At 56.5% G+C, this 10,896-nt stretch overlaps 1 protein-coding gene across 4 annotated transcripts; it reads left to right on the top strand.

The window, feature by feature from the left end:
- Positions 1-59: 59 nt before the first annotated feature.
- On the top strand, positions 60-4,858 carry EFNA4 (ephrin A4). Of its 4 annotated transcripts, none has more exons than XM_047784413.1 (4): positions 60-263; positions 2,720-3,015; positions 3,425-3,490; positions 4,570-4,858. In XM_047784413.1, exons 1-4 carry the CDS (start codon positions 151-153, stop codon positions 4,764-4,766), a joined length of 672 nt encoding a protein of 223 aa, XP_047640369.1. In that variant the 5' UTR covers positions 60-150; the 3' UTR covers positions 4,767-4,858. The 4 variants fall into 4 exon arrangements, with proteins under 4 accessions (XP_047640369.1, XP_047640368.1, XP_047640370.1 ...); XM_047784412.1 differs by having other exon boundaries at positions 3,422-3,490; XM_047784414.1 differs by having other exon boundaries at positions 3,422-3,490; positions 4,154-4,858.
- Positions 4,859-10,896: the final 6,038 nt, after the last annotated feature.

Here is a 10,896-nt window from a genome sequence, read left to right as displayed (position 1 = left end):
ATCTGGAGGGCGGGCCTGTGTGTCGGCACCCCACCCCCCTACCCGCAAAGCCCCCCCACACCCCCCTCCTCTGCACTTTGTACCTTTCTCGCCGCGACTGCGAAGCGGGCCGGGACAGGCCGGGCCAGACTAAACCAGACCCCGGGGGCGATGCGGCTGCAGCCCCTGCTGCGGACTGTCCTCTGGGCCGCGCTCCTCAGCTCCCCTCTGAGAGGGAGCTCTGGTCTCCGCCACGAGGTCTATTGGAACTCCAGTAACCCCAGGTAGCCGGGCCGAACCCGGCGAAGGGCGAGCGGGGCCTGCGCGCGCCCGGCGCGAGCGCGCGCCCGACACTCGCTCTGTGCGCGGCGCCGCTTGAGCTTGGCCGCGCGCTAGGGCTCCTTTGTTTGAGCCGGCGGGGGAGGAGGGAGGGGCGAGGCGTGCCCGGGGCCCCCCACTCCCGCCTGCACGCTTTGGGGGGCGAGCGGAGGACCCCGGCCCAGAGAGCAGTCGGTAGGGTCTCGGAACCGGGAGCTTGGGGGCCTCGGCCGGCACTCCGAGCCCCGCCCCCCTCACTTCTCTCCCGCTGATCCCCAGCCTCCTTCCCACTCCACTCCGGGCGGGCTGACTTGAGAGGGAGGGAGGGGGCTTTACTTTTGTGAAAGCGCGTTACTCTTCTGGTCGCTTGGCCTCCCCCTTGGCGCTAGCTCTTTCTCCTGATTTCATCTGGCAGTGCTGCTTTCATCTCGGTCATTATTAGTCCTTCTATTTCTGTGCAGTCTCGGCCCTGCCCTTCTAGCTGAATCACCTTTGGGCAAGCCGTTTGACCTCCCTAACCTCGGTTATCTCATCTGTAAAATGGGCTAATAACGCCTAGTACCCTGGGAAATCAGGCGGACCAACTGAGATCATGTGTGTGAAAGAGGTGCAGGCTGTACAGATATAAACTATTATTTCTTTCTCTTTCCTGAGCTGTCTGCCTTTGAACCTCGATATTTTTTCCTGTTAAATCCTCCTCCCCAATTCTCCCTGCTGCTCTGATGCCTCCATCTGTTTTCCTTTCTGATTTTCTACTTGAGACAATCTGTGACTCCGTTTGTTCGCTCACTAACATTTATTAAAAGTGTATTGTGTTCCAGGACCCGTGCTAGGGTGCTGGGGATTAGAGAGAAGATCTAGGCTCTGTCCTCTGGGAGCCCAAAGGACCCCTGGGTGAGCAAGCTTCAGGACAGGTCAGGACAACACCAATACCATGTGATAAAATCTGTTGTTGTCCTCCGAATCTGAATTCCTCTCTCTGTTCCAGACCACTGCCTCTGAATCACTTCGAGGACTTAGTAAAAACTCAGGTTCCTAGCCCTTAACTCTGAGGTTTCTGGCTCATTCATTCAATCCACAAATATGTATGGAGTGCTGTCCTTGTGCTAGACACTTTTCCAGGCACTGGGGATCCCTTGGAACAAAACATACAAAGGCCCAGCTAGTGTTCTAGGAGGTCTGAGCTGAGCCCAGGAATCTGCATTTCTAATCAGAACTCCTGATGCAGGTGGTCCCAAGACCACCCATTGAGAGAGGGCTGGGGCCTTTGGTAAGGCGTGCTGGGCTGTGTCTGGTGGGGAGGGAGGGAAAGTGGTTCGCACAGTATTTGATCCTGGGGGGCAGGGCAGCCTGCCCCAGACCTTCGCACCTGTACTGGCTCCCCCTGGGCGTCTCCCAAGAGGTGAAATCTTTGTCCTGAGGAAATCTTTTGTCCTGAGGAGGCCAAAGATTGGGGGATATGTGGATGGAGTTCCCCTCCATGTCTGGCACTTCCTTGTCCTGGCAAAAAAAAAGGAGGTTCCCACCATCCGATCTCATTCTTTTCCTTTCTTCCTTCCTTGCCTTTCTTTTTCTTTCTTCCCCTCTCTCTCTTTCTTTTTTAACTATGGCGTTCTTTTTAGCATTGAACTGTGGTCTTTTTTTTTGTCTTTTTTTTTGTCTTTTTGCCTTTTCTAGGGCCGCTCCCGTGGCACATGGAGGTTCGCAGGCTAAGGGTCGAATCGGAGCTGTAGCCACTGGCCTACACCACAACCACAGCAACGCGGGATCCGAGCCGTGTCTGTGGCCTACACCACAGCTCAAGGCAGCACTGGATCCCTAAACCCACTGAGCAAGGCCAGGGATCGAACCTGCAACCACATGGTTCCCAGTCGGATTCATTAACAACTGTGCCACGATGACGGGAACCCCTGAACTGAGGTCTTAAAAGGCAGCCTTCCTCTCTCTGCATCTGTTACTGAGGATACTGTTCCGGTCACCCTCTCTGGTCTGTGACTGCATGATGGGCCCAGATCTGTCCCCCTTGTCTCGGCCCCATCCACTTAGCAACCATCCACTTAGCATTTATCAAGCACAGGTGCTATGCCAGGCCATGTTGGGCACTAGGGCTAGAGAGATGGGTGGCAGCTCCAACGTGAAAACTAGGGTTTGGTGGGTGGCCTTCTCACATTTGAGCCACGTAGTTCTAGGCACCGCTGACCCTGAACCCCTCTGAATCTGTGAATCAGTTACCTCATCCATTCCTCGCACACTCTCTGTCTCTCAGGAGCTGTCAGTCTGGGGAACTCAGGCCTTCTGAAGCTGTCTCCATGGGGTGGGGGACTGGCCGGCGGGGACCATTAGGAAGGGGGTACCTCTGATCCTCATGCCCAGATGCGCTGCGCCGTGAGCCGCTCTGCCCTCACCTGCCTTCTGCCTGCAGGCTGCTTCGAGGAGACGCCGTGGTGGAGCTGGGCCTCAAGGATTACCTAGACATCTTCTGCCCACACTATGAGAGCCCAGGGCCCCCTGAGGGCCCGGAGACCTTTGCCTTATACATGGTGGACTGGTCGGGCTATGAGGCCTGCCAGGCGGAGGGGCCAGGTGCCTTCAAGCGCTGGGAGTGCTCCCGCCCCTTTGCTCCCTTTGGCCCTGTGCGATTCTCAGAGAAGATTCAGCGCTTCACACCCTTCTCCCTGGGCTTCGAGTTCTTGCCTGGAGAGACCTACTACTACATCTGTGAGTGAGGATGGGCACACTAGCGCCCCCTGGGGCAGGTGGGGAGAAGGATGGGGCTGCCTGCCTTTGCCCCCAGTTAAGGCAGAGAGCCTGGGGAGCAGGGGAAGGAGAGGGCTGGGAATGAAGGCCGGCCTGGTGGGGAGGGGTCGGGCAGGGGGCCTGAGGCCAGGACCAAGTCGGGGGGGACATCTCGAGTGAGCCCATAGAGAGGAGGGGAAAAGAAGAAGAGCTAGGAAAGGGGACATGAGCAGGGTCACAGAGGGGACCTGGCACCTAGATGTGGCCCCAAAATAAGGAAAAGCTTTCCAGGGAACTGGAGAGACGAGAAGCTGGGACGGTTTGAAACAGAGGCCGAGGCATGCCAACTAGCCTGTGCTAACTTCTTCCTCCCAATTCCACCACCCAGCAGTGCCAACTCCGGAGAGTCCTGGCCAGTGCTTGAGGCTCCAGGTGTCTGTCTGCTGCAAGGAGGACAGTGAGTGGGTTGGGGCACGGGAGCAACCCTTCTGGCTAGTGAGGGGGCCCTCGGGAATGAGGGGAAGCATGGGAAGAATCTGGGAGCATCAGAGAGGGGCCTCTTGGGAGTTCCCATTGTGGCTCGGTGGGTTAAGAACCTGACTAGTATCCACGAGGATGTGGGTTAAATCCCTGGCCTCACTCATTGGGTTATGAGTCTGGCGTTGTCGTGAGCTGTGGTGCGGGTCACAGATGTGGCTTGGATCCTGCATTGCTGTGGCCGTGGCCTAGGCCAGTGGCTGCAGCTGATTCGATCCCTAGCCTGGAAACTTCCATATGCCTCAGGTGCGGCTCTAAAAAAAAAAAAAAAAAAAAGAGGGGTCTCTTCTCCCCCATTTAGCCTGTGGGAGCTTCCACTGCACCCCCGTATGTAGGGCCAAGGGAATGGCATCTCCAGGGGCAAGGCCCTCCAAGGCTTAACTGAACTGGTGGTCACTAATGGCAACTTGGGGTAGACTTGGAAGTTGGGGCTTAGAGAAGATGGGGTTGGTAGAGGATGGGAAAAGATTGGCTAGTTCAGGAGACCCCAAAGAGGAGAGGGGAGTGAACAGCTGATGGAGAGAGTGAGAAGGAGGCTGCTGAACCAGGAGGACCCATCTCTGCTGCCCCTTCCCCCTCACAGAGCCTGAGTCGGCCCATCCTGTTGGGAGCCCTGGAGAGAGTGGCACGTCAGGGTGGCAAGGGGGGGCCACTCCCAGCCCCCTTTGTCTCTTGCTCCTGCTGCTGCTCCCAATTCTGCGTCTCCTAAGAGTTCTCTGAGCCAAGCGGACCCTGCCACCCCCAGGACCCAGAACCCTCCCAAGACTCCCTGGAGGAGAGCCCCTGCCACCTACCTGAGCTGGGAGTGCCAAGCAGGACAGACAAAATGGAAGAGGTCAGAGGGTCTGAGGTGACCTTCTTCCAGGTGTTGGCCTCCCCATCTTAGGCCAAAGAGGAGCTGCAGGGGAGCAGCAGACAGCCCTGGGCTCCCTGGAGCAGAGGCGAGACAAACATAAGGTCTCTGTCAACTGCTTTGATGTTCTCATCCCATCCCCCCAGAAGCCTGGGATTTGGTGGGATGGAGCCTGCTCGGGACCAAGGCCGAAGACCTGGAAACATGTGGATTGCTGGACCAGGGCAAGGAAGAAGACCAGCCTGCCATCTGTGCCCAGTGGTCCTCTTCCCAGGGGCAGCACCTTTTCCTCCCCAGGTGGGGGGTCACTCACTTGTCTTCTGTGAAGACGGACTTACCATGAGGTTGAATTCATGGCACTGTATTATATTTTTCTAAGTATCTTTCTGAACCAAACCTTCAATAAACCACCCATCTTTTTGTTGCTTTCCTCAACCTACTGCCCTCTGGCTCCTTCCCTGACATGGGGACTCCCTGTGGCCTCTGCTCTCAGCTTGGCTTGGCCTGACCTCCTTGCCAGCTGTGCCCAGGCCATCCATGCCAGACCTGCATGGGCACCCCTCTGGGCAGTGTGGGGTGGGTGCCAGCAGCAGCTGTGGAGCTTGACACCCTCCCCCTCCTCCCTAGCTGCCTTCCTGCGCTGAGAAGGGGGCAGGTGTTCCTGACAGCCCACCTACTTGGGCACTGCCCAAGCTGTGGTAGCACCAAGCAGGGCATTGGGGCAAAAGCACAGGCTAGTAGAAAGACAGCACCTGGCTTTCAGAATGCCTGGGTCCCTAAGAGCTGGGCTTCCTTTCCCCCACCCCCCCAAGGGCAGTCTGGGTGTGCCTGGCCTAGAACTGGGAAGGTGGGGTCAGATCAAAGCCTCCTTCCCCAGCGGCCTCTTTGTTCTTGGCTTTTATTAGGAGGAGGGGGTGGGGCTGAGGAGGGAGGGCCCCCTTTGCTCTCGGCCCCACACGGTCTCTTGCCACCTCTGGGAGGCAAGGCTGCGATGCCCCCTAAACCCAAGCGGGGCCCTCTTTCTGAACGGTGTCCTGGAGGGAGCCAGGGAAGGGTTGCCCCTTCCCCCCGCAGCTATGCTCTACCCGCCCTGGTGCCCCACAGCCTCCACTGGCACAGTGCCGGCCCGCCTGGCACCCAGCCAGCGATCGATAGGTGGATGTTGTGCTGATTAGCTCGGCGGGGCTGCGGCGGCAAGAGGCGGCGTGTGAACATGCGCGCGCGGGGAGGCGGGGGTAGTCCGGAGACTGACAGACCAGACCGAAATCCTGGAGACAGTGAATCCTGCCCCACGTCTTTGCACACCTGGGTCGGATCCCTGTCCCTCCGGGTTAGTGCCTTTACCCTGACTGAGGCTTGGGGTGGAGGACAGCACCGCGGGAGGAGCCGACAGGGCCGCTTTCATAAAATGCCACATCTGTAGGTGCCCCTGCCTGCGTATCCGTGTCAGGGCCCCCACCCCAAAACCCGATCTTTAGCGCGGCCGAGGGGCAGGGGTGTGGAGAGAGCAGTGTATGAGCTAGGGGCTCGGTCTTCTGGTTCCAAGTTCGAGTTCCGTCTCTACTGTCATCCAGGAGGGTGTCTAATGTCACCGTGGAAACCGACTATCCTGCTACCCCCGTCCCTCTCCAGTAAAACCAGAGGCGGCGCAGTCCGGGAACGACTGGTTAGAGCCCCGGCCCTGAACTGAAGACTGTGGCGGTCAGGGGCCTCACCCTGCTCCCAGCCGCCCCAGACACCCGCTCTTCGCGGACCAAGCCGGGCACGCTCGCTCCCGAAGCTGTGGCCGGCGCGCGGATCCGCCGCTGATAAGAACGCATGTGCGAGAGAAGCGGGGCCCAGTCGGCTTTCCCCGCACTCACACGCCCTCACTATCAGGCAAACGCGCACACTTGACAGTGACACCTGCCCTCGCCAGCCGCCTAGCTCCCTGCAGGTGTGAGGGTGGACACCTGGGTAGTCACGCTCTTGGGCGGGCGGACGGGTGTGGGTAGCACACTCAGGCCGGCAGGGCCGCAGGCCTCAAGACAAGCCAGCCGCTCCCTACCCTCCCTTTGCTCACAGCCTGGGCCCTATGCGGACAACGTATTCAGTCCCGGGGCGCGTCCCCAAGGAAAGCGAGAGCCAAGTCCGCTCACGGGGCCTAGACGAGCCAAAGGCACCGGGCGATCTTCCGGAACTGGGCCCTACCCATGAGAAGTCCTCGAGGCGTGTTCCGGGGCGCGGTTCCAGGAGGCTGGGCAGACCTGCAGGTTTTGGGGCGTCACCGATCTCCTCTAAAGTCAGCGGCGCTAGATGGCCGAGGGTGGGGTCCTCAATTTGCTGGGCCTGCCCTCGTCTCTCCCAAACGAAGCGAAAACCCCTCATCTTTGCATCACTCTGTCTCGCTTCTCTGAGAACCTGATAGCCCGGGTCTCCGACTGGGATCCTGTTCCACACTTTCTGGGGATGCAAATTCTTTCCCTAGAAGCTAAAACCTGAAGTTTTGCTCTTTTTATGTGACCCCTCCCTTTTTTCTTCTCCCCTTTCATTAATTCCCTCCTTCCTTTCCTTATTCATTCATTAGCAAATTGTAAGCTCCCAGCATGTTCCTCTTTCAGTGGGCCGCGCCAGCTGGGGTCGTCGGGGGATCCCGGGTGGTGACGCAGTTGTTGAAGAGACTCTAGCTTTCAAATAACCAATAGAACCCCCTGGCCTGGGGCATGAGGTCATCAGTGGTGATGCCCATTGGTTCAGGCCTGGACGGGAAGGGAGGTCCCCATAGCAACCGACGGTGCGTCCGAGCGTAACCTAGAGCGTCGTCTTTGCTTGGGTTACAATGGCAGCCCGAGTGGTGCTTGGGATGGGGGCGGGGAAGCGGAATGGAGTTCTGCTTCCCAGGTCTTGCTGTCCTAACCCAATCAAGTTCTAGCTTTTTTTTTCTTCGGATCCTTTTTCCCATTCAAAGTCATGGCCAGTGCCACTTAACCCAGGAAGGTTAGAAGGGAAGTATTAGCAACAGCATTGGGGTCCTGGATGTGGAGCTGACACCACCCAGAATGTTAATTCTGAGATCCTCCCGTTCATTTGCATATCGTCTGCATCTCATTTGCATTCTCTTCATTTAAGGTCAAATTGGGCAGACATCTCCACATCCCCAGCTCCGTCTCTTGTCTGTATCCCAAATCTATCCCTTAGTGGCTCTCTAGTCTGCCTCTCAGTTGTCCACCTCCTCTCCCAGCCTCCTGGGATGGGAGGGGGCTGAGCCTAGCTCAAGGAGACAGGATAAGAAGTCTGCCTCCCCCTCTGGATGTTTAGTGACAGATGGGGAGGGCCGGTCTTTACTGCCTAGAGACTAAATTGGCAAAGCCAGTGTTGGGGGGAGGTGCCTCAGGCTGGGTTGAGGGTCTCCAGGGCCAAATCACCCACATGCCCCGCAGGGTGCTGGAACTAGGGATGCTTACTTCCAGCTAGGAGCAGGCCTGCCCACCTGTCTGGTGCCAGGGCAGCTTCCTTCCTCCAATTAAGCACTAATGAGGTGTCATTAACCCTTACCTTGCCTGCCAGCCCTCAGGTGGTACTCAAATTCATGATCTCACACTGAGCAAAGAGGGAGAAAGGAGGGCCTTTGAAGAAGCTGAGAGGCAGTAAGGTCAGGGAACCAGGGGACAATAAGGCGGGGCCAGAGGCAGGAGCAGCATGCATTGGTTATGCATCTTGTGTTTCTGAGAGATTCTAGGCATGGGTGTCTCACTGTCAGAATGCATTTGTTCTTCTGGTCATCAGTTCAACAATTTTTTTTTTTTTTTTTGTGGGTGCACCCTTGGCCTATGAAAGTTCCCAGGCTAGGGGGTCAAATCGGAGCTGTAGCTGCTGGCCTATGCCACGGCCACAGTAATGTCAGATCCAAGCCACGTCTTTGACCTACACCACAGCTCACGCAATGACAGATCCCCAACCCACTGAGCAGGGCCAGGGATCGAACCCCCATCCTTATGGATACTAGTTGGATTCGTTTCCCGTTGCGCCATGACGGGTACTCCCTCAACAATTATTTACTAAGCACCTCAACTACTCCTACCAACTAAACACCAGGCTGCATACTAGATGCTGAGGACATGCGCTTGCCTGAGACAGGCTCCCTTCCCTTAAGGAATCTTCAGATTACTCGAGAAGACAAACTGGCCAATGAATAATTACAGTGCCAAGTGTAAATGCCAAACGTAAAAGTTAAAGAGCTATGCCAAAAGCACTGTGGGAACACAGGGAAAACGGCCTGTCGGAAAAGCCTTGGGTTTTGAAGGACAAAGTTGACTTCTTTGGCGCAGAGGGGGCATGTAAAACCAATACTGCTTGTGCATGTGACCCAGTGTATGGGTCCATGTTTAGCTGTGCTTTCAGGACTTCTGTTGTCTGCCCTCCCAGAGCTGCACGTTTTGCATCTGCGCGTATGTGTGTGAGTGTATATGTGTGTCTGGATTTTTCTGTGTCTGGAATCCCTTTTCCCGAGCACACATTGTGGTTTTATTACAGATCAATGTTTGCTGTGAAGCTCTGGTGCAGATTAGCCTGAACCTGCCCAGCCCAGGGGAGGGGAAGCGGAGAACTGATGTTGGCTCTTTGGGAAGAGGTGGGCAGGCACCATCTCCACACCTGGGGGCCCAGACCCTTGACACACAAAGTCGCAGCAGGCCAGCTAAGGAAGGCAAGAGCCAGGCCCCTGGGCTTCGGTAGGGTGTTCCCAGGCCGTAGTCCCCTCTGCCCCAGCTCCTCACAGGAGACGTGGGGGTTACAGCCAACACTCCCCACCAAGATCTCAGTCCCCCTCCCCCAGCCTGTTCTGCTTCTGTGTGTGGAGGAGCAGGCCAGCTCAGACCTGTCTGCTGGCTCTCTCCCACTGGGAGCAGATCCCTTCCAGGGGACACAAGCGGGCCAGGGAATGCTGGGGCCTTACTGGGAGGCCCCGGGTACTCCACCCTGGCTTCCTGCAGCTCTCTCCAGCCCGGGTTCTCCCCACCCACTCTAGGGTGCCACTTTTCTGGGCTTTGCCCAGACATAACCGTTTTTGCCAGGGAAGCATTCAACCAATTGGCAAAGGTGAGGGGCTAGGGCTCTGGCAGTGAAGACTGGCGTGGAGAGGGGTGGGCAAGGAGCTCATGTGCTGCTCAGAGACTCCTACCCCAACTGCTTCTGTCCCCTTGCAGCCACTTGGTGGAAGGCTAAATTCCAATGGCAAGAAAGAGGAGTTCCTGTCATGGCACAGTGGAAATGAATCCAACAGGGAACCATAAGATTGTGGGTTTGGGGAGTTCCTGTCGTGGCGCAGTGGTTAACGAATCCGACTAGGAACCATGAGGTTGCGGGTTCGATCCCTGCCCTTGCTCAACAGGTTAATGATCCGGCGTTGCTGTGAGCTGTGGTGTAGGTCACAGATGCGGCTCGGATCCCGCGTTGCTGTCGCTCTGGTGTAGGCTGCCAGCTACAGCTCCTATTAGACCCCTAGCCTGGGGACCTCCATATGCCACGGGAGTGGCTCAAGAAATGGCAAAAAGACAAAAAAAAAAAAAAAAAGATTGTGGGTTCAATCCCTGGCCTCACTCAGTGGGTTAAGGATCTGGCATTTCCATGAGCTGTGGTGTAGGTTGCAGACACGGCTGGGATCTGGCATCTGGCGTTGCTGTGGCTGTGGTGTAGTCCGGCAGCTGTAGCTCCGATTCAACCCCTAGCCTGCGAACCTCCATTTGCTGCGGGTGCAGCCCTAAAAAAAAAAAAAAAAAAAAAGCCAATGGCAAGAAAGAGAAGAGAGTGTGGATTTCAGGGATGGTTCTGGGGTCTGAGGAGAAGGTCAAGGATCCCTCCTTTCACACTGCCAAGGATTGAACTTCTTTGGGGCTGGAACTTCCCCTCCCCCTCCCTCCATCTAATCTTTCCCTATCCTGTCCCTACTCCCAAGCCCAAGATCCCCTCTCCCACGATGATAGCTATTAGAGAAGCTGGGAGATGGAGGGGGAAATAAATGGAAAAGAGCTAGTCTAGGTGGGCAGACCTCAGGAAATAATGAGGATGAGGTCTCCATCAATCAGGCACCTTGCGGATCCTAAATTCTGTGCTAAGTGCTTCCCAGATATGGATCTTAATCCTCATAACAACCAGCTCTGTGAGGGAGGGGACGCCTTCTCAGAGAAGTGAAGTGACTAGCACAGCCAGTGAATGGTAGGAATGGAATTTGAATCCAAGCCCATCCTATTACCTGCTAAGCCTTACTGCCTCCCTCTTAGTTTTTCTTTTTTTTCTTTTCCTTTTTTAATTTTTTTTTTTTTTTGGCTTCTTAGGGTTGCACCCACAGCATCTGGAGGTTCCCAGGCTAGGGGATTGCCACGGCTCAGCAGTGCCAGACTGGAGCCGAGTCTGCCACCTACACCGCAGCTCAGGGCAACACTGGATTTTTAACCCACTGAGCAGGGCCAGGGATCAAACCCAAGTTCTCATGGACA

The sequence above is a fragment of the Phacochoerus africanus genome, chromosome 6 (genome assembly GCF_016906955.1).
Source record: "Phacochoerus africanus isolate WHEZ1 chromosome 6, ROS_Pafr_v1, whole genome shotgun sequence".
NCBI lineage: Eukaryota > Metazoa > Chordata > Mammalia > Artiodactyla > Suidae > Phacochoerus > Phacochoerus africanus.
This window is presented reverse-complemented; position numbering and strand designations above follow the sequence as displayed.